We start from the raw sequence: 23,956 nt of genomic DNA on the forward strand, positions 1-23,956 counted from the left end.
GTCAATCACTCTGCGATGGGTCTGCAAAGTCACTGCGATTGCAGTTCCAATCACAGTGGCCGATTCGATGCATACGCATGCGCAGTACGTAACAATCGGCTGATTGCGTGTTTTTTAGCAGTTGTGATCCAAGCTGAATCAGGCCCTTAGTTTGTAGCTGCTTTAGCGAACAGCTCCAACCTTATCTGCTTCACAAATACTTTTTGTGTAAGTCGTGGTCATCAGAGAGTGACTAAAACTACAGGCTCCCCACTCCCAGGCAGGAGGGAAGTCTCTCCCCTGAAGCAGGGTCTCAGGTGCGTAGTCAAGTGCTGTGGCCCAGTGGCAGGTTAGTAGCATAGGGTCTTTCTGTTACTGCCTGCAAAGGCAATGACTGCATGCTCCCAGGATCTATGTATGGAGCAAAGGTAGCAGTGGTATGGCCTGGGATTACACTCCCTAGGTCTGCTCCTGGCACCCTGCATCAGGATATGCTGTGTAGATGGCCGTGAGCAATGTTAGAAAAGTCCCAAACAAAATGACGGCACAAGTCACACACTCCTAGTTATGGCCCTGAAGTGCGCTACTGAGTTCTCTGCAGGGTGTATTATGGAAAAGGGAGGAGTCTCAAACATAGGTCCTGATTCAGACCCGGATGCTAAGCCGCGAACGCTCTCTATGGGCGATTGTCACCTTTCTGCGCATGCGTATAAGTCATAATGTGCATGCACAGGCCAGTCATTGTGATCAGGAATCGCACGCTCGTTGAGCACAGAATGAGCGCTACTTTGAGTGACAGATTGTGCTGTTTGTGGGTGGTAACAGGGGAAGGTGCTTGTGAATGGGGGAGTGGTGGTGCAAACGTAGGTGTGTCTGGGCGTCAAAACGGAGTTTAATGAGCATCAATAATTAGCATGTAGCATCATTGTACACGTCACTTGGTTGTATTTCAGCCTGTTGTGATCGCAGTGCTTGCGGTGGGGTAGGATCTACCTCAAGCGCTGCGTGTAGCTCCGTTAACTGCTGATTAATCATACACTTCCTGGAGATGACGTGTGCTAAGAAAGAAAAGTGGACGTCATTACATCGGCGTGCACTCACTCTGCCATCCGGACAGTGCGATTGCGGAATTTGCATACTCGGCCACTGATGGCTTCGAGAGAGTGCAGCTTAGCATCCGGGTCTGATTCACCCCCATAGTTCTAAACATCTGCCTCACCTCTATATCTCCAAGTTCCAGTGTCCCTAGAGGATGATAGTGAAATAATAACTAAGGCGTGTGATTGGCCGGCTATTGAGGGGTAGGTGGAGGCCGGAATTTTCATTAAAATATTTTATTTAAAACAGAATGCTATTTATTTTGCACATCTGTACAATAGTGAAGCAATCAACCACCAGCTTCGTCTCTGTTCTAGTAGCACAGACCACCAATCATTCAACACATTGTTTCTCCTTCATCCACTAGGGAACACTGGAGGCTTCAAGACAGTGGGGTATAGATGTGTGCTAAGTGGCAGCTGGCACTTTAACTTTTTTAAGTGTAACAAGCTCCTCCCCCTCTATACGATCGTCCTCGTTTGCAGGTCTGCTGCTCTAGAAGACCAACATGGGCGCAGTCCTTAGCTATATCTATTACTGGAATCACAAAAGCCATGGCTCCTTCCCGTGCCTACGGCAATGCCACAGGTCTCAAAAAAGAGTTCTCCAGTCAGACGACTCGGAGGAGGAGGATATGCCAGTTTTAGAAGAGGGCGAATATGCTCCAGATTTGCCTGAGGAGCTCGAGGAGGAGCCTGAGCCTGTGTCTGAAGGGATAGAGGCGTTATTTCTGCAATCCACCAGGTATTGCAGATAAAAGAAGAGGCCAAGGGTCCTGCAAGGCAGTCTTTCTTTTTAAAGAAACAAAGACAGGCTGCTACTTTTCCAATTTCAGAAGAACTGGATTCTCTTCTGATTTCAGCTTGGGAGCATCCAAATAAAAAATTTCAGATGTCCCGGTGGTTATCATCCTTTTATTATTTTCCTGCAGATAACAGAAAATCTTGTGAGATTCCTCCTACGGTAGATTCGTCGGTGTCGCGTCTGTCTAAGAAGACTAAGCTACGGTTCCTGGGGCCACGTCTTTGTAGGAGACATCAGACAGGAGATTGGAGAATACTCTCAAGTCCATTTATACAGTGGCTGGTGTGACTCTGCATCCTGTGATTGTAAGCTGCTGGACTAACAAAGCAATTCAGCTTTGGGCAAAACAATTGGCTGACGGAGAGATCAGCTGCCAGTGGAGGAGCTTATTTCATTAGCAGAGCATATAGGTGAGGCTGTAACTTACCTTGGAGAGGCATCCAAAGATGTTTGCAATATCGCCTCCAGCTCTGGCAATTTCTGCGCGCAGGGCGCTGTGGCTTAAACATTGGCAGGCGGATGTAGAATCAAAGAAAGCTATGGAAGCACTTCCATTCATGGGAAGTGTATTATATGGAGTGGAACTAGATAAATGGATTTCTCAGGCTTCTAGGGGTAAATCCACTTATCTTCCATATGTGGCTCCACCCCCTAGAAGATCTTACTCGGGACCCTTGTTTCGGTACTTTCGTGCTCCGGGACATTACAGAGGAGGACCATCAACTTCCTGTGGTTCCAGAGGACATGGCAGAGCTGCAACATCAACATCTACTCAACAGGAGGTTAAGTCCACTACCAAGCATAGTGTATGACGGGCTTCCCTCTCACCTGGGGGACCCCAGAGTGGGAGCACATCTTTGGGACTTTAGAGAAGTATGGACGGAATCCTGTATGGACGCTTGGGTCTGGGATCTCATCACTCTGGGATACAAGCTTGATTTTCAGTTTCAACCTCTACCTCGGTTTTTTACCACAGGTTTACCAGTTTCCAATGACAGGAGTGTTGTATTACAAGAAGCAATAGACAAACTTCTATCCGCAAGAGTGATGGTCCACGTTCCCAGGAATCAGACCGAAAAGGGTTTCTACTCCAGTCTTTTCATGGTTCCGAAGCCGGACGGCCCAGTCAGACCTATTCTGAACTTGAAGGATCTCATGACCTCATTCAGAGTCGGTCATTGCGGCCGCACGGTCGTACGCATATGATGTTTTTCTTTCTGCGCCTGCGCACGGCTAGCAGTGCGCATGTGCGTACGAGGTCTACCGATGAAAAATACTGACGGTCGTAGGGCTTCCGACACGGAAGTGGATTGCTAAAGTTGATTGACAGGTAAGACCGTTTGTGGGAGTATACGGGGGTGGTGGTCTGCAAACGGAGGCATTCTTCAGCGTTTCTAGGCGTTTTAGGGGAGTGCATAAATTACCTGCTTCGTACGACCAAGAATTGCGGATGCATGAAAACGTCACTCTGCGAACAGGATGATCGTCCAGGCTAAGGTAAGCAAGAAGCGTCTGTAAGCCACAACAGTACAATCGTTAATCTGATGTTACCTGCGATGTTTCGATTTGGAACCACACAAACCAAGCAGCTAAGATTGCGGCATTGTAACTATTAACACTGCTAATTACCTTGTAACTCATTTCACTTGCGTGTGCATTAGGAAATTCGTAACACAAATGTTTATTTGTGCTTTTTAAACCTTTTTTTTGTAAAACAGTTTTTAAAACATCTAGCATTGTGTTTTGCATAGCAGCCTTTTCAGATACCACACTTTTTAAACCTTTTATACATTGATATAGTTAAAGATAGACATTTTTGGTATAATGTTTTTTTATTTTTGGGAAATTTGGATGCACGGGTAACCAATCCAGGGATGCGCTCACATCTAGCACAACCCATGCAGTGATTACGGAATGCAGGAAAGGTGTGCATTTGTAGTTAGGGAAATAAGGATGCACGGGTAACCAATCCAGGGATGCGATCACATCTATAAAAAAGTCTGCACAAGCAGTATTCTTCATGCTCTCTCACAGGTTACCACAATGTCAAGCGAGGAGCATGGTGAGCAGAGGCCAACTGAGCCAGGTAAGTTCCAATCACATTTTTTACACAACACAAGAACTGGTCATATTTCCCTCAATAAATAAAAAAAATTTGTACTATTTTAAAAATTGTTGTTGGTGCTGGGAATCAAAGTCCACCAGTAGGGGAGGAGGAGGCGGGTCCAAGCAGGCCAAGGCCAAGAAACCCTCCATTTTCACGGATCGAGCTTGAGACATTGGTGACCATGACAATGGAGAACCTAGTCAATGCACCCAGAAATATGGGGGCTGGAGCCAAAGACAAGATTTGGGAGGAGATATCCAGGGCTGTTAATGGTGTGGGGACAACCTACAGAACACAGAAAGTCGTAAAAAAATGGTAAGAAAATTATATTGTGAGTGTACTGAAGGCCAAAGCTTGATCTTATTTAAAAAAACTAACACTTAAAATTTCCAAAATAACATTGACAGCTGGACGGATTTCAAGTACCAACTGAAGAGGAAGCTACGGAGTAGGGTGGACCATGCTGCGGGGACAGGTGGTGGTCCCATCCCTGAGGCGCTGGCCTCGACAAGGTTGGAGATGTTGGCTCAGGGATGTGTGACGGAAGAGGAGATAGTCGGCGTGTCCACTATGGACACTGACATGGCCGACTTCAACGCTCCACATGTGCAAGAAGATAATTTAATTTTGCAAAACAAAAAGTCTCTGTTTTTTTTTTTGGGGAAAAACAAATAAATTTTTTTTGTTTATATTCCAGACTCAGAGGAGGTAGTGCCTGCTCCTGAGGTCAGGTCTGGGTCCAGCACAGATGGAGACTCTGCAGGGGAGGATCCAAGTACTCCATCTGGGGACCCTGTGGAGTCTACTCCAGGGCAACCATTAGACCGAGCAGTGCCTCTCCTCACCAGGTTGGTCTCCCAACCTCAGGATAACACATGTGTTCTTCTGAGGATGGAGACCACTCTGGTGAGGGTGGCGGTGGCCCTGGAGACCATTGCTGGGGCCCTAGATCATTTGGCCAATACCCAGGAGCAGGCCAACCCACCTGCCATGATGGAGCGAGACTCCCTTCCTCCCAGGACCACCACCTCTGGCAGCCCAACAGCCACCCCCGCAAGTATGGAGAGCCCTATGCCTAGGCCAAAGGAAATCCCATCTAACTCTGGCCAGGCCAGTCGGCGTGTTACACGCCAGTTGGCTGTCCGTAGCTTACCTCTTCCTCCGAGCCGGCCCAAATGACGCAAGTAGCCCTGGATATCTCTGCCCTCACCTGTTGTCCAGTCCCCATATTTCTTGTCACCAATGTCTCAAGCTCTTTTTTTTTTTTGGACCAAAAATGTTTTTTTTTTTTTTTTTTCATTATTTTAATTATATACAAATGTTGCCTAAACAATTATTCTTTACATTGTGATGAAAGGCAATTTTCACAAAAATAGAAAAATGTCATACCAAAAATGTCTATCTTTAACTATATCAATGTATACAAGGTTTAAACAGTGTGGTATCTGAAAAGGCTGCTACGCAAAACACAATGCTAGATGTTTTAAAAACTGTTTTATCCAAAAACTGTTTAAAAAGCACAAAGAAACATTTGTGTTACGAATTCCCTAATGCACACGCAAGTGAAATGAGTTACAAGGTAATTAGCAGTGTTAATAGTTACAATGCAGGAATCTTAGCTGCTTGGTTTGTGTGGTTCCAAATCGAAACATCGCAGGTAACATCAGATTAACGATTGTACTGTTGTGGCTTACGGATGCTTCTTGCCTACCTTAGCCTGGACGATCAGCCTGTTCGTAGAGTGACATTTTCATGCATCCGCAATTCTTGGTCGTACGAAGCAGGTAATTTATGCACTCCCCTAAAACGCCTGGAAACGCTGAAGAACGCCTCTGTTTCCAGACCACCACCCCCGTATACTCCCACAAACGATCTTTCCTGTCAATCAACTTTAGCAATCCACTTCCGTGTCGGAAGCCCTACGACCGACAGTATTTGTGATCGGTAGAGCTCATACGCACATGCGCACTGCTAGCCGTGCGCAGGCGCAGAAAGAAAAACATCGTATGCGTACGATTTGCAGTTATTAATGAACCATCTATATCGTTTGGTGGTTTGTACAATCGTTCCATATGTAGGTACAATATAGTTTGTTCAGGAGTTCAAGTGAAATCGCATACCATGTGTAGGCCCCTTAAATCAAATCAATATTTAGTGTGACCACCCTTTGCCTTCAAAACAGCATTAATTCTTCTAGATCCACTTGCACAAAGTCAGGGATTTTCTAGGATTATAGACAGGTGTTGGAAAACATTGCTATAGGTAATAACGGCTAATGCCATCTGATGGATCTTTTCTACACAACATGAGCAGTAGCGCCAGCAGGGGGGGTTTCTGAGTACCCAGAAACCCCACTGACAGCAGGTACCATGTTATTAAGTCTTGCCCCCTTGTAGCAAAATGCTGCGATATACGGGTCAATCGGGAGGAAGCGTAGTCAATATGACCCGATTGACAATTTTCACTACAGCCCTGCCTCACAACCAGTCAGCAGCTACTAACTGTAGAGCAGTCTGTGATTGACTGGCCGGCCCGGCTAATGACAGAACCACCCGATCTCTGTCATTTACTGGGGTAGAGATATATCATCAAATACATCTCTACATGTCAGAAGGGTCCGCATTTTTTTTTATTTCCAAGTCCTGTGGAGTCTACTGGACTAGGGGACAGATACTACACCAGGAGGTAGGGGAGTATTGGATTTTTTTTATAGGAATAATGTGGGAACTCTACTGGAGAAGTACATAGAACATCTGGCACAAGGTAAGTGTGTGTGAGTGTGTTATGTATGTCATAAAATTTTACTTTCAACGATGTGTGAGTTCTGTCATTAATTTTTTTTTTTTTTTTTTACAGTGGGGCTATAGGAGCCGGCCGCCTACTGGCTTTTGTAGTTCCACAAGTGCCAAAGGGCAGGTACACTGGGACCTATAGTTCCACTATAAAAAACAATAATATAATTCTATTTTTCACACTATTACCCCTGCACTCACCGGCCAGGGCTGCAGGAAAGAGCACCAGGCTTCAGCGTAAGCCTGAGGTGCTCAGGAGATGAGGGGTCCCCGTCTCCCCTGAGATCACCAGATTGGGCTGCTTAGCTTGGGGTGTTAATGCTTTTGGCTCGGGAGACCAGGTGAAAGGGTCCCCTGGCTGTGGCATTACAGCCCAGCTAGGTTTGAGTCAGGTGCTGGTTTAAAAATAAGGGGAACCCCACAACATTTTCTCCTCCCCTATTTTTAAAACAAGGACTGCCTCAGGGTGCCCAGTGCTGGTACACAATATATGGGCGAACCCTACACATTTCCCACCCATATTTTTAAAGCCAGGACTGGCTCAGAAGCCCATGCTGGTTTTGCTTTTGGGGGGGGGGGGGCTACGTATTTTTTTTTTTAAATGAACCCTTTAGAGAATAATTAGAGGCATAAATATGCACAGGTCACACTGACCTGTGTATGTTTCTGCCAAACATGCAGCTGAGAAAGTAGTCTATTTAAAACTTCTATTTAGGACAGGGTTTGCTAAAATTACACCAGTGATTATAATCACGATTATTGGTAAATTCCCGAGTTGTATATTTTCAATGGAAAGTACTTGTGAGGTTGGCTGATGGTGTATTTATTACTATTTGTGTTTTCACACGAGTTTTGCAGAGAGTTTCATGATTTCTCACCTGAGTTTGCTTTTAGTAATTTGTGAGTTGTAAAAATTAGCAAAACACACCCATGTTTGACAACGCAACCAGATATGATTCTTAGTAAAATTACCCCGATTTGTGTAGACCTTGGGGTAAATTTACAAATATTCTAGTTTGGTTGAGATGACAATCTCGGGTAAGTTAAGGCATGTTTTTCATCTCGCAAATTTACTAAAGATAAACTCGGGTGAGTTTGGGAAAGATTTCTCTCTTTCACTGGTAAAACTCGGGTGAGATCGCAAACTCAAATCAACTCACCATCGGCCAAATGCGGAAGTACTTTTCATGAAAAGGATACAACTCGGGAATTTATCAAGAATCGAGACTACAGTCTCAGGTGAGATTGTAGGAAACTCCCTGATAACTTGAAGTTTTAAACACTCCATCTCCTGAGCTGCGAGTTTGGCAGAATCATACACAGATCAGTATGATTTGTGTACGTTTCTGAATGTAAACACTATGTAAATGGTTAATATTTAATAAAAAAAGACATAGGGTCCCCCCAAATCATAACCAGCCCCGGACTGCTTAGCCAGTCCTGGTTCCCAAAATTATGGGGAAAAAAATGTGTAGGGTACACCCGTACTTTAGGAATCAGCACCTGGCTGCAGGGCCCCACAGTCCTGAAACCCCAAGCTTGGTCTGAAACCTGGGGCTCTTCCCCACACGATATCCATCCATCTATATATTGGGCCTAATTCAGAGGTGTATGCTATTACCAGTGGCGTAACTAGGGTATTTGGAGCCCAGGGCAAATTTGAAAAGGGAGCCCCCCCCACCACCACCGCGATATGTGTGCGCACTTAAGGCGCGCTCGGAAAAAAATGGGCATGGTCACTTAAAAATGGGGCCTGTCAACATGATACACCCCTTTATTTTCACGCTGAACATTCCTATCCATATGCACCTTAACCCCAGTAGTACCCCTTATACAGTACCCCCAGTATGCAGTTGTGGTCCCTCTTATGCAGGCGCATAGTAGTGCCCCTTAAACAGTATTCCCAGTAGTGGTCCCCCTTATACAGCCCCCAATTAGTTCCCCTTACTCAGTGCCCCCAGTAGTGGTCCCCCCAAATGCAGTGCCCTATGTAGTGTTCCCCCTTATGCAGTGCCCCCAGTAGCAGTCCCCACAATGCAGTGCACCCAGTAGTGGTATCCCCTTATGCAGTGCCCTTTATATAGTGCCCCCAGTAGTAGTCCCCCCCCTATGCAGTGCCCTTTATATAGTGCCACCAGCAGTAGTCCCCCCCCCCATGCAGGTTTCCCAGTAGTGGTCCCGCTTATGCAGGCACCCAGTAGTGATCCCGCCTATCTAGTGCCTCCTGTAGTGGTTCCCGCAGTGCCCCTAGCAGTAAGCCCCTTATATAGTGCCCCCAGCAGTAGTCCCCCCCCTTCCCATGCAGTGCCCCCAGTAGTGGTCCCCCTGATGCAGGCTCCCAGTAGTGACCCCCCTATCCAGAGGTCCCTGTAGTGGTCCTTCCTGTTATTGCCCCCAGTTGTGGTCCCCCCAGTGCAGTGCCCCTAGTAGTAGGCCCCTTTTATAATGCCCCCAGTAGTAGTTCCCCCCCCCAAGTAGTGGTCCCCAGTTGAGGTTCCCCCTCCCGATTAAGTGCCCCCTGTAATAGCCCCCCCAGTAGAGGTCCTCCCAATAATGGTGCCCCCAGTAATAGCCCCCCCCAGTAGAGGTCCTCCTAATAATGGTGCCCCCAGTAATAGCCCCCCCAGTAGAGGTCCTCCTAATAATGGAGTCCCCAGTAAAAGCCCCCCAGTAGAGGTCCTCCTAATAATGGTGCCCCTAGTAGTAGCCCCCCCCGTTGTGCCCCCACCCCAGTAGAGGTCCCCCCAGTGGTAGCCACCCGTGTTGTGCTGACAGGTTTTTAAAAATATATATATAAAAACATACTTACCTGAATCCATGCTGCTTCTGCTCCTCCAGTCCGCGCCGCCGCTCCCGCCGCCACCGCCACCCGCCAGTCCTCCCGGGCTGGCGCGCTCAGCATAATGGTACAGACGTCATGACGTCTGTCCCATTACCCACTGTAGGAGCCGGACGGAAGTCCAGCTCTTGCAGTGGGTGCTGCAGCAGTCAATGAGAGTCTATCTGACTCTCATTGGCTGCTGTTTAACACACACATCGCAGCCAGCGCTAGCGGCGATGCGTGTGTTATGCACAGCCTGAGCCCGCCTCCTGGCGCTATTGGGCAAGTGCTCAGGGGGAGGGAACAGGCTCAGGCGTGCAGCACAGGACCGGCGCTGGAAGCCTAGCGCCGGTCCGGTGTAAATGTGTAGCGCTGACCGCACTCATTGCGGTCGGCGCTACACTGGTGGCTAACTAGGGCGGGCCAGACCGTGGCCGGCGGCACCCCCCCCGCGCCGCCGGTCCCACGGCGCCCATGGCACGCACCCTGCCCGACCCTCCCTAGTTACGCCACTGGCTATTACAGCCACGACTGTGTCTTTTGCCACAGCGTGACTGTGACGTATATGCTAATACCACAACCAATATGCTTTCTACTGAGACACACATACCCAGCATCGCAAAATCCCACACTGACGTACCATTAGCCACAATTGCAGCCCTATGGAGGTGCAGAATATCCAACAGAACATTGCCGCTGATGCCAGTGCAACTGCCTCTCTCAGCATTTAAAGTTGTTCTGCATGCGCGCAGTGTGACTCAGACACATGTGGCAGCAAAGACGGTGTAATGGTTATCATTACTGCCTCACAGCTCTGAGGTCATTGGTTCAATACCCACTATGGCCCTAACTGTTAAGAGTTTGTATATTCTCCCTGTGCATGTGTGGGTTTCCTCCAGTTGCTCCAGTTTCTTTCCACACTCCAAAAAATATACTGGTAGGTTAATTGCCTCCTAACAAAAATTAACCCTAGTGTGTATGTGTGTGAGTATGTGGTAGGGAATATAGACTGTAAGCTCCACTGGGGCAGAGACGGATGTGGATGGCCAAAACTTCTCTCTAAAGCCTGTCGAATATGTGTGTGCTATATAAATAACTGGTAATAAAATAAAAAAAATAATATCACCATCTGGTACAGAGGCTCATTATATGTGTATGGGAATGTAGAGCTGACAGTTAGGGTACTGAAGGGGAAAGTATACATATCATCATCTGGTACAGAGGCCCATTATATGTGTATGGGATTGTAGTGCTGACAGGGTACTGAATGGGAAAGTATACATATCACCATCTGGTACAGAGGCGCATTATATGTGTATGGGAAATTGAATGTAGTGCTGACAGGGTACTGAATGGGAAAGTATACATATCACTATCTGGTATAGAGGCCCCTTATATGTGTATGGGAATGTAGTGCTGACAGGGTACTGAATGGGAAAGTATACATATCACCATCTGGTACAGAGGCCCATTATATGTGTATGGGATTGTAGTGCTGACAGTTAGGGTACTGAAGGGGAAAGTATACATATGACCATCTGGTACAGAGGCCCATTATATGTGTATGGGATTGTAGTGCTGACAGAGGGCCTGATTCAGAGCCGGACGCTATTTGCGTTCGCTCGTTCAGAAAAAGGGGCCGGCTATTTAAATTGAGCGCTCGCTCTTTGCGGTCTGTTGACGCCTCTATGTCTGAGCAAGCGAACGAAATATGCGCTCGCTATTTTGTAAAGACGCCCCCTGGCCGCTCGCATCCTACGTCATCTCCGCTATTTATTTGATTAATCGAGTACATCGAAAGGCATCTGAACTGCTCGCAGTGCTTGTGGTAGGATTTTCCTACAGCAATCATGCGAACAGTTCAGGCTAAGAAACAACCAAGTGACGTGGTCGATGACACTGCTTTGTTAATTATGCACACCCTTAAAATGCCCGTTTTGACCTTTTGGCACGCCTGCGTTCGGATCTCCACTCCCCGTTTTCAAGTACCTTCCCCTGTTACCACCCACAAACGCCTCATCCTGTCACTCAAATTAGCAGGCACTCTCTATTTTGCGAGCGCTCGATTTCCGACCGCAATGACTGGTTGGCACATGCGCATTATGACCCATATGCATGCGCAGATGTGCGAAAATCGCTCGGAGCGAACGAGCGACCGCTTACGAGCGGCTCTGAATCAGGCCCAGAGTACTGAAGGGGAAAGTATACATATCACCATCTGGTACATAGGCCCATTATATGTGTATGGGAATGTAATGCTGACAGTTAGGGCATTGAAGGGGAAAGTATACATATCACCATCTGGTACAGAGGCCCATTATATGTGTATGGCAATGTAATGCTGACAGTTAGGGTATTGAAGGGGAAAGTATACATATATAATGGTCCTCTGTACCAGATGGTGATATGTATACTTTCCCCTTCAATATGTCAGCATTACATTCCCATACACATATAATGGTCCTCTGTACCAGATGGTGATGTGTATGGGAATGTAGTGCTGACAGGGTACTGAAGGGGAAAGTATACATATCACCATCTGGTACAGAGGCCCATTATATGTGTATGGGAATGTAGTGCTGACAGTAAGGGTACTGAAGGGGAAATAATACATATCACCATCTGGTACAGAGGCCCATTATATGTGTATGGGAATGTAGTGCTGACAGTTAGGGTACTGAAGGAGAAAGTATACATATCATCATCTGGTACAGAGGCCCATTATATGTGTATGGGAATGTAGTGCTGACAGGGTACTGAATGGGAAAGTATACATATCACCATCTGGAACAGAGGCCCATTATATGTGTATGGGATTGTAGTGCTGACAGTTAGGGTACTGAAGGGGAAAGTATACATATGACCATCTGGTACAGAGGCCCATTATATGTGTATGGGATTGTAGTGCTGACAGAGGGCCTGATTCAGAGCCGGACGCTATTTGCGTTCGCTCGTTCAGAAAAAGGGGCCGGCTATTTAAATTGAGCGCTCGCTCTTTGCGGTCTGTTGACGCCTCTATGTCTGAGCAAGCGAACGAAATATGCGCTCGCTATTTTGTAAAGACGCCCCCTGGCCGCTCGCATCCTACGGCATCTCCGCTATTTATTTGATTAATCGAGTACATCGAAAGGCATCTGAACTGCTCGCAGTGCTTGTGGTAGGATTTTCCTACCGCAATCATGCGAACAGTTCAGGCTAAGAAACAACCAAGTGACGTGGTCGATGACGCTGCTTTGTTAATTATGCACACCCTTAAAATGCCCGTTTTGACCTTTTGGCACGCCTGCGTTCGGATTTCCACTCCCCGTTTTCAAGTACCTTCCCCTGTTACCACCCACAAACGCCTCATCCTGTCACTCAAATTAGCAGGCACTCTCTATTTTGCGAGCGCTCGATTTCCGACCGCAATGACTGGTTGGCGCATGCGCATTATGACCCATATGCATGCGCAGATGTGCGAACATCGCTCGGAGCGAACGAGCGACCGCTTACGAGCGGCTCTGAATCAGGCCCAGAGTACTGAAGGGGAAAGTATACATATCACCATCTGGTACATAGGCCCATTATATGTGTATGGGTATGTAATGCTGACAGTTAGGGTATTGAAGGGGAAAGTATACATATCACCATCTGGTACAGAGGCCCATTATATGTGTATGGCAATGTAATGCTGACAGTTAGGGTATTGAAGGGGAAAGTATACATATATAATGGTCCTCTGTACCAGATGGTGATATGTATACTTTCCCCTTCAATATGTCAGCATTACATTCCCATACACATATAATGGTCCTCTGTACCAGATGGTGATGTGTATGGGAATGTAGTGCTGACAGGGTACTGAAGGGGAAAGTATACATATCACCATCTGGTACAGAGGCCCATTATATGTGTATGGGAATGTAGTGCTGACAGTAAGGGTACTGAAGGGGAAATAATACATATCACCATCTGGTACAGAGGCCCATTATATGTGTATGGGAATGTAGTGCTGACAGTTAGGGTACTGAAGGAGAAAGTATACATATCATCATCTGGTACAGAGGCCCATTATATGTATGGGAATGTAGAGCTGACAGGGTACTGAATGGGAAAGTATACATATCATCATCTGGTACAGAGGCCCATTATATGTGTATGGGAATGTAGAGCTGACAGAGTACTGAAGGGGAAAGTATACATATCACCATCTGGTACAGAGGCCCATTATATGTGTATGGGAATGTAGAGCTGACAGAGGGCCTGATTCAGAGCCGGACGTTATTTGCGTTCGCTCGTTCAGAAAAAGGGGCCGGCTATTTAAATTGAGCCCTCGCTCTTTGCGGTCTGTTGACGCCACAAACGCCTCATCCTGTCACTCAAATTAGCAGGCACTCTCTATTTTGCGAGCGCTCGATTTCCGACCGCAATGACTGGTTGGCGCATGCGCATTATGACCCATATGCATGCGCAGATGTGCGAACATCGCTCGGAGCGAACGAGCGACCGCTTACGAGCGGCTCTGAATCAGGCCCAGAGTACTGAAGGGGAAAGTATACATATCACCATCTGGTACATAGGCCCATTATATGTGTATGGGAATGTAATGCTGACAGTTAGGGTATTGAAGGGGAAAGTATACATATCACCATCTGGTACAGAGGCCCATTATATGTGTATGGCAATGTAATGCTGACAGTTAGGGTATTGAAGGGGAAAGTATACATATATAATGGTCCTCTGTACCAGATGGTGATATGTATACTTTCCCCTTCAATATGTCAGCATTACATTCCCATACACATATAATGGTCCTCTGTACCAGATGGTGATGTGTATGGGAATGTAGTGCTGACAGGGTACTGAAGGGGAAAGTATACATATCACCATCTGGTACAGAGGCCCATTATATGTGTATGGGAATGTAGTGCTGACAGTAAGGGTACTGAAGGGGAAATAATACATATCACCATCTGGTACAGAGGCCCATTATATGTGTATGGGAATGTAGTGCTGACAGTTAGGGTACTGAAGGAGAAAGTATACATATCATCATCTGGTACAGAGGCCCATTATATGTATGGGAATGTAGAGCTGACAGGGTACTGAATGGGAAAGTATACATATCATCATCTGGTACAGGGGCCCATTATATGTGTATGGGAATGTAGAGCTGACAGAGTACTGAAGGGGAAAGTATACATATCACCATCTGGTACAGAGGCCCATTATATGTGTATGGGAATGTAGAGCTGACAGAGGGCCTGATTCAGAGCCGGACGCTATTTGCGTTCGCTCGTTCAGAAAAAGGGGCCGGCTATTTAAATTGAGCCCTCGCTCTTTGCGGTCTGTTGACGCCTCTATGTCTGAGCGAGCGAACGAGATATGCGCTCGCTATTTTGTAAAGACGCCCCCTGGCCGCTAGCATCCTACGTCATCTCCGCTATTTATTTGATTAATCGAGTACATCGAAAGGCATCTGAACTGCTCGCAGTGCTTGAGGTAGGATTTTCCTACCGCAATCATGCGAACAGTTCAGGCTAAGAAACAACCAAGTGACGTGGTCGATGACGCTGCTTTGTTAATTATGCACACCCTTAAAATGCCCGTTTTGACCTTTTGGCACGCCTGCGTTCGGATCTCCACTCCCCGTTTTCAAGTACGTTCCCCTGTTACCACCCACAAACGCCTCATCCTGTCACTCAAATTAGCAGGCACTCGCTATTTTGAGAGCGCTCGATTTCCGACCGCAATGACTGGTTGGCGCATGCGCATTATGACCCATACGCATGCGCAGATGTGCGAACATCACTCGGAGCGAACGAGCGGCCGCTTACAAGCGGCTCTGAATCAGGCCCAGAGTACTGAAAGGGAACGTATACATATCACCATCTGGTACATAGGCCCATTATATGTGTATGGGAATGTAATGCTGACCGTTAGGGTGTTGAAGGGGTAAGTATACATATCACCATCTGGTACAGAGGCCCATTATATGTGTATGGGAATGTAATGCTGACAGTTAGGGTATTGAAGGGGAAAGTATACATATATAATGGTCCTCTGTACCAGATGGTGATATGTATACTTTCCCCTTCAATATGTCAGCATTACATTCCCATACACATATAATGGTCCTCTGTACCAGATGGTGATGTGTATGGGAATGTAGTGCTGACAGGGTACTGAAGGAGAAAGTATACATATCACTATCTGGTACAGAGGCCCATTATATGTGTATGGGAATGTAGTGCTGACAGTTAGGTTACTGAAGGGGAAAGTATACATATCACCATCTGGTACTGAGGCCCATTATATGTGTATGGGAATGTAGTGCTGACAGTTAGGGTACTGAAGGAGAAAGTATACATATCACCATCTGGTACAGAGGCCCATTATATGTGTATGGGAATGTAGAGCTGACAAGAGTACTGAAGGGGATAGTATACATATCACCATCTGGTACAGAGGCCCATTATATGTGTATGGGAATGTAGAGCTGACAGGGTACTGAAGGGGAAAGTTTAGATATCACCATCTGGTACATAGGCCCATTATATGTGTATGGGAATGTAGAGCTGACAGTTATGGTACTGAATGGGAGAGAATACATATCACCATCTGGTATAGAGGCCCATTATATGTGTATGGGAATGTAGTGCTGACAGGGTCCTGAAGGGGAAAGTATACATATCACCATCTGGTACAGACAGGCCGGTTCTAGACATTGTGGAGCTCAGGGCGAAAGTTCACAGATGCGCGCCCCCCCCCCCCCAAAAAAAAAAAACCAACAACTTTTTGTAGATGACGTTCTTCTGCACGCGCTGAAAGCACATACGCTTCCGGAAAGGGGGTGTGTCCTTGCGGAACACCTCCAATTCATCACAGTGTGGGGTGTGCCCAGCACTTATGAAGGTGCTGGGCTTCCCCCAAGCTCTCCCCTCATCGCAAATAATTGCCATGTGCAGTATTGCGCCTTACACGGTAATACCCTTTATAAATACATTATGCCACATGCAGTAATGCCCTTTATAAACACATTATACCACACGCAGTAATGCCCTGTATAACACATTATGCCACACGCAGTAATGGCCTTTATAACACATTATGCCACACGCAGTAATGCCCTGTATAACACATTATGCCACATGCAGTAATGGCTTTTATAATACATTATGCCACATGCAGTAATGCCCTGTATAACACATTATGGCGCATGCAGTAATGCCCTGTATAGCACATTATACCACATGCAGTAATTCCCTTTACAATACAGTATCCCCAATTCAAATTATGCCACAAATTAGTCCCTTATTCATGTTATGACACACAGTGGTGCCCCTTTTACACAATGCCCAAATTAGTGCCCCTTATACACAAGACCCACAGTACTGAGTAGTAGTGCCCCTAATACAATGCCCACAGTAGTAGTGCCCCCTATAGTAGTGCCCACATTAGTAGTGCCCCAGTAATAATGCCCCCTATAGTAGTGTTCACAATTGGAATGCCCCCATTGGTGCCCCGTATAGGATTGCCCCCTTATAGACATGTCCCCAGTAGTAATGCCCCCTTATAGACATGCCCCCAGTAGTAATGTCCCCTTATAGACATGGCCCCAGTAGTAATGCCCCCTTATAGACATGCCCCCAGTAGAAATGCCCCCTTATAGACATGCCCCCAGTAGTAATGCCCCCTTATAGACATGTCCCCTTATAGACATGCCCCCAGTAGTAATGCCCCTTTATAGACATGCTCCCAGTAGTAATACCCCCCTATAGACATGACCCCAGTAGTAATGCCCCTTATAGGCATGCCCCCAGTAGTAATGCCCCCTGTAGTAATGCCCCTTATAGACATGCCCCCAGTAGTAATACTCCTTATAGACATGCTCCCAGTAGTAATGCCCCCTTATAGACATGCTCCCAGTAGTAATGCCCCCCTATAGACATGTCCCCAGTAGTAATGCCCCTTATAGACATGCCCCCAGTAGAAATGCCTCCTTATAAACATGCCCCCAGTAGTAATGCCCCCTTATAGACATGCCCCCAGTAGTAATGCCCCCATGCCTCCCTTCTGAAAAATTAAAAATACAAACACAATACTTACCTTAGGCCCCGCTCCTGTGTCCGCTGCCGTCCGGTCCAACCACGGCTCCACCACGGATCTATGGGAGAGATGTCATGACATCCCTCCCATAGTGCTCTCTGCTGGAGCCGGAGCTCTGGAGTGAGCTCCGGCTCCATGGATCTATGGGAGAGACGTCATGACGTCCCTCCCATAGTGCTCTATGCGGGAGCCAGAGCTCTGGAGTGAGCTTCGGCTGCCTTTGCAGGGAGGGAGCGGGGTGCCTGCTGATAACAAATATCAGCGGGCGCCCCGCAACTCGGAAGAGGCCGGTGCTGTTTTTTTTTATTATGGGATTTTTTATTTATTTACTTTCTGGGGACTCAGTGGTGCGCCCTATAGGGGCCGGCACCCTGGGCGACAGCCCTGTTAGCCCACCCCTAGAACCGACCACTGGGTACAGAGGCTCATTATATGTGTATGGGAATGTATTGCTGACAGTTAGGGTACTGAAGGGGAAAGTATACATATCACCATCTGGTACAGAGGTCCATTATATGTGTATGGGAATGTAGTGCTGACAGTTAGAGTACTGAAGGGGAAAGTATACATATCACCATCTGGTACAGAGGCCCATTATATGTGTATGGGAATGTAGTGCTGACAGTTAGGGTACTGAAGGGGAAAGTATACATATCACCGTCTGGTATAGAGGCCCATTATATGTGTATGGGAATGTAGTGCTGACAGTTAGGGTACTGAAGGGGAAAGTATACATATCACCATCAGAGATGGAGATAAGTTTGTTTAAAAAAAAGATAATTATCTATTCTTCAGTTTATATAAATCTCTCCAGGAGAAAACTCCCATTAGATTCTATGGGGGAGGCAGTGTTCTCAGGAAACAGTGAAAAGTATGTGATATCAGTGATTTCTCCATACTTTTCACTGCACTTAAATATGGAGAAAACATAACTATCATATTTTCCAGCTATTATGGACCACATGATATTTATCAGACTCCGAATACTGAAAGTTTTTGGAGTTTGCTTGCGAGAACAAGTGTCATTTTCAGATGGCGTTTGTTCTCAGATCCCGGCTCCTTCCTATGGGAAGGAGTACCGGGGATGCGAAGAGGGATCCGAGCAGCTCCCTCTGCCGCCTTCTCACTACTTCCCCGGCGGCTTTGCGCATGCATGACCTCGGGTCACGCATGCATAGCCGCGCCAATGGGGCTATGTAGCTGCAATACTAACCGAGGGGACAGCTGCTTTTCAGAGCAGATGTCTCTGCACCGGAGCAATAATTAATTCCTCCAGTGCAAAGTTTTACCTGCTGCGAGTTGGATTACTTAATCGTTGGGGGACTTACAGCTGCCAATGATGAATAGGCCCCTCAACCTTTACTCCTTCCCCCATTTCTCTCTTCCCCATGACCTACCCCTTCTCTCATTCTCCTTTTTTCCTTAACCCTTTTGTGCTCTCTCTCCTCCTTCCCCCTTTATTGTTTCTATTGCTCCTTCCCCTTCTCTCTGCCCCTCTCCTCCCCCCTTCACTCTCTCCCCCATTCTCTCTTCCCCACCCCTACATCCTCTCTCACTACATCCCCCCCCTCTCTCTCTCTTCCATGTAACACAGTTGGAGCCACAGGTAGGGGACAACACATCACAGGTTGGATCTGTATGTATTGCTACCCTCACAGGCTCTCGTGGTTGTTTCATGTGCCCGGGAGAAGAATGACATGGTGGGGTTGTGCACGGTGAGTATCTTGTTCTGTGGAGACCTGCAGCCCAGCACACTAATGGCCTATTGTGGCACTGAGGAAGAAGAGAAGCTGTGTAAGGACGCCAGACAGCCAATGAGAGCTGGGAGAGGATTGCGATGTGAGTCTCCCTTCTGGTCTCATGGCCTGATTTCCGAGATTTATACTAATGCAATCGCAACTGTGATCTCTTAAGGATCGCATTAGTGAAATTATACTAATGTCTTCCAACACTTACCCCAGCATAGGGATGTCCACTGCTGCCTTCTTTTATCTATCTGATGATGTGCATCAGCGTAAACATCGGGAACATTGATGCAGTTCTGGCAGCCATGCTGCTCCTAAGTGAAGTCTGACCTGTCTCCAGCACTTCATCTCTCCTGACATGCTGAGAGCTCTCATGCTGCGAAGGAGATCGCGTTGGCTAATTTATGCACGTCCATGAAACAGAGGCCCTGATTCAGAGGCGCTCGCAAGTGGCTGTTCGTTCGTAGTCAGCCGATGTTGTCCAACCACGCATGCGTCGGTGTAACAGTGCGCATGTGCGTACGTCTGATTGCGGTAATTTTTCAGTCGATCATATACACAGCGAACAGGAAGTGACATGTGAAATGTGATTGACAGAACTGTCCGTTTTGGGGTGGTGACGGGGTGGAGATGGGAAAACGCAGGCGTGTCGAGGCGTTTTTTGGGTGTAAATAAATTATCTTATGCGAGCGCCAAATGTGAACGGAACAAGTGATACGTCACTGTCTGATCCAATTTCCATTAAGACTGCTCGCTCAGCTTGTGGTCTGGTATAGTCTACCGCAATGACGATGGCCTCTTCGTACTTCCCTGGGCTCATCGATGGTGTAGCGATTTATCAATTGAGGCCACAAAAAACAATCTTCTTTTAATTGCTAAACTGCTTGTAAGGTGTTTAGCAAATAGACCTTTTTTAGTAGCTAAAAACCGAACGCAGGTGAACTGCTCAGCTGCTAATTTCTGGGTCATACAATCAATTAGCTAACAAATGGATTTTTTTTTGTGGGCTTTTAAAATATTTCTAAGTGTTTCTTTTTTAGGGAAACAATATTGTACGCATGTTTGTTTTTTTTCATATTTTTTTTTGGCCAAGAAAGCAATTGTCCTTTTGTTTTTTGCTAAGTGTTAATTAAAACTCATAAATTGTTTTTAACCCTTGTTTTTTTTTAAAAAAAATTAAATGTTTCTATTTCTGTTGTATTGTTTGTAAGTTTGTAAGTTTGTAAATTTGAGGGATTACCTTTTAACTAGTTTTTGAATAAATCAACAATAGAATTTTGCAGATTTTGAACATAATTTTATTAAATGATTGTGTCCATTTTTGGATTTTTTTTTTTCATAAACATATTTATTTTAAGGTAAAAAAATGTACAAATGATTTTGGCCACACAGAAACAAAATAAGTGGCATTTGAACTAAAAAAATAAAAACAAATAAAAACAATTCACAAGAAAGGAGAGGGAGGCTTTTGGCATGAAGGAATATGGGGCAAACACAGAGATGGATTGTGGGGAAATTAGCCAGTGCTGTCATTGCCTTTTAGGCCGTTTGGCCGGGGGTTGGAGGGAGCCTGAACGGGTCCGGGATCTCTTTCGGCTGGCCTGGCCAGAGGCAGATGTTGTGGCCTCTGGACTAGGCATAGGGCTAGGCACATTTGGAGGGATGGCTGTTGTTATGCCAGAGGTGGAGGGTCCTGATGTTCCGGCAGGAAGGGAGGCCGGCTCCAACATGTGCTGGCAAACGAGCTGCTCCAGGGCATTTGCAATTCTCATGTTGGCCGCAGCAGTTGCCTCCAGGGCGTCCGCCACCCGTAGCAGATTGTCGTCCATCCTCAGAATCTCGGTGTGCTGATCCATTTTAACATTGAGATCAGTGAGTAGGGCCACTGCCTGCGAGGGGGAATGCCCTGGACTGTCTGCCACAGGGTCCCCAGCCGGATCTACTGCTTCCTCCCCTGCAGAGCCAGAAGAAATTCTGCGGCCAAAGCTCACCTCTGGAGCAGACTCATCCGCCTGTGTCTCTGTGAGAAAAAAAGAGAAAAGAGTAAAATTATAATCTAGATATTTTCCAAAACACATTTCTGAGTTGTTAACATTACAACATTTACCTGAGGCAACATGAGGAGCCGCAAAGTCTGACATGTCGGTATCCATGTTCAACACGCCAAACACCTCTTCATCCTGCACACACCCCTGTGCCAGCTCCTCCAAATCCGTGAGCTCAAGTGACACAGGGGTGGGACCCCCACCTGTCCCCCCTGCATGCCTAGCCCTATCAGCCAGTTTTTGTTTAAGCCGATATTTGAAGTCGCTCCATCTGTTGGTTAAAAAGTTGGCATTATTACTGCAGTATTTGGACCTGTAAACACTTTTTAGTCAAATGTAGTTTTTACGTAACGGCGTTTGACCTCTCGGGTTGAACGTTCAAACTCACCCACCCTATTGACAGCACTGGCTATGTCGTCCCACAGTTTCCATCTCTGGGTTGCACCCATATTGCTTGGTGCCTGGGCCAGGTTGTCGTTGCAGATTTTCACCAAAATCTCCATCTCCTTCCTTGTGAATTGTGGCTGACTTTTTTTTTTCGGCCCTAGTTTGCCTACTAGGCCCAGCAGCCTCTTCCATGGCATCCTCCACACCTTTTTTTTAAATGGTTTAACAATTTTTAATGTAATATGTTTCAAAATGTAATGTTAAACATAAGCATTTTCCCATAAAAAACCAAATACTTACATGGCGCCTCTTGGCTAGTACTTTGCTGCTCTGTACTCATTGTGTTTTTTCTCAATGCAGCAGACCGATTTGGGCCTTCAGTGACGTTTTTATACATGCGTCAGCATTATTCGGCCACATCATTCATTGTGCGCTCCTATTGTCCGTCCTTAATTTGAGCGGGAAAATGTAGACTATTTATGGCTTGGTGTGACTCCATTCGAGGTGGCATTTTTTGATTGTTGGAAGTATTTCGGTGTAGAGTGGTTTGTTGTTTGGTTGGTGGAATGTGAAGGAGTTTTTTTTTTTTTTGAAGGAGCGTTTTTTTTTATTACTTTCTATGTTTAAGTTAGCATTTTTGCGTATTTTTATTTGCTATTTTTATTTATATTTTTGAGTAAGTATTTCAATAATTCCCATAAACATTTATTAATAAATTGTGGAAAATTTTTTATATTGTTTTTTTTTTTTTTTTAAAGTTATTTTGGCTGGAACCCAAGTGACCTTTTCTAACTTTTTGATATTTGTCTGTTTTTGGTAAGTGTTTTTGGTTTTATTAATTAACACATTAGATGTGTTGGTCTTAGCATATGTTTTGCTAAGTAATGTGTGCTTGTTCTGTGTAAAATCATGTCTTAAGTCTAAATGTAGCGTACTATTTTGCGAACTAATGTGTGCTTGTTCTGTGTAAAATCATATTTTAAGTCTAAATGTAGCGTACTATTTTGCGAAATAATGTGTGCTTGTTCTGTGTAAAATCATGTCTTAAGTCTAAATGTAGTGTACTATTTTGCGAACTAATGTGTGCTTGTTCTGTGTAAAATAATGTCTTAAGTCTAAATGTAGCGTACTATTTTGCGAAATAATGGGTGCTTGTTCTGTGTAAAATCATGTCTTAAGTCTAAATGTAGCATACTATTTTGCGAACTAATGCGTGCTTGTTCTGTGTAAAATCATGTCTTAAGTCTAAATGTAGCGTACTATTTTGCAAAATAATGTGTGCTTGTTCTGTGTAAAATCATGTCTTAAGTCTAAATGTAGCGTACTATTTTGCGAACTAATGTGTGCTTGTTCTGTGTAAAATCATGTCTTAAGTCTAAATGTAGTGTACTATTTTGTGAACTAATGTGTGCTTGTTCTGTGTAAAATCATGTCTTAAGTCTAAATGTAGCGTACTATTTTGCGAACTAATGTGTGCTTGTTCTGTGTAAAATCATGTCTTAAGTCTAAATGTAGTGTACTATTTTGTGAACTAATGTGTGCTTGTTCTGTGTAAAATCATGTCTTAAGTCTAAATGTAGCATACTATTTTGTGAACTAATGTGTGCTTGTTCTGTGTAAAATCATGTCTTAAGTCTAAATGTAGCGTACTATTTTGCGAAATAATGTGTGCTTGTTCTGTGTAAAATCATGTCTTAAGTCTAAATGTAGCGTACTATTTTGCGAAATAATGTGTGCTCCCTTCTCTAAATTTTAGAAAACTATATTTGGTTTAATTCCTAGTTTATAAGATTAATCTTAAAAATATTTTCTCCTTTTGAAATGTAGGTGGATTTTCACATGACACTACCCAGGCCTGTAAGATTCTTTGTTTTTTTTTGAAAAGATAAGTATATTTTTCTTAACACATTTGTCTAAAACAATAACTACCTTGCTTAACATTTCAGGTTGATGTTGGTCGTATTCTCTTGGCCATGGTTCCAGAACCCGACCAACCTCAACTTCGTCCCAGGCGTAGGCCTCGTAGGCATGCAAGGCCCCAGATATATAGAACACGTGTCACCCTTTTTGGAATGCCAGATGATGAGGTG

At 45.5% G+C, this 23,956-nt stretch overlaps 1 protein-coding gene across 1 annotated transcript in view; it reads left to right on the forward strand.

The window, feature by feature from the left end:
* The window catches only part of LOC148542995 (uncharacterized), a 77,177-nt gene that overhangs the window by 47,827 nt on the left and 5,394 nt on the right, over positions 1 to 23,956 (forward strand). The window contains exons 8-11 of the mRNA XM_088460604.1: positions 1,563 to 1,686; positions 2,009 to 2,104; positions 2,858 to 3,006; positions 19,348 to 19,404. Coding sequence (XP_088316730.1) covers positions 1,563 to 1,686; positions 2,009 to 2,104; positions 2,858 to 3,006; positions 19,348 to 19,404 — 426 coding nt within the window. The remainder of the gene's footprint in view (positions 1 to 1,562; positions 1,687 to 2,008; positions 2,105 to 2,857; positions 3,007 to 19,347; positions 19,405 to 23,956) is intronic.

This window comes from Taudactylus pleione, unplaced genomic scaffold (genome assembly GCF_031769625.1).
Source record: "Taudactylus pleione unplaced genomic scaffold, aTauple2 ptg000007l, whole genome shotgun sequence".
NCBI lineage: Eukaryota > Metazoa > Chordata > Amphibia > Anura > Myobatrachidae > Taudactylus > Taudactylus pleione.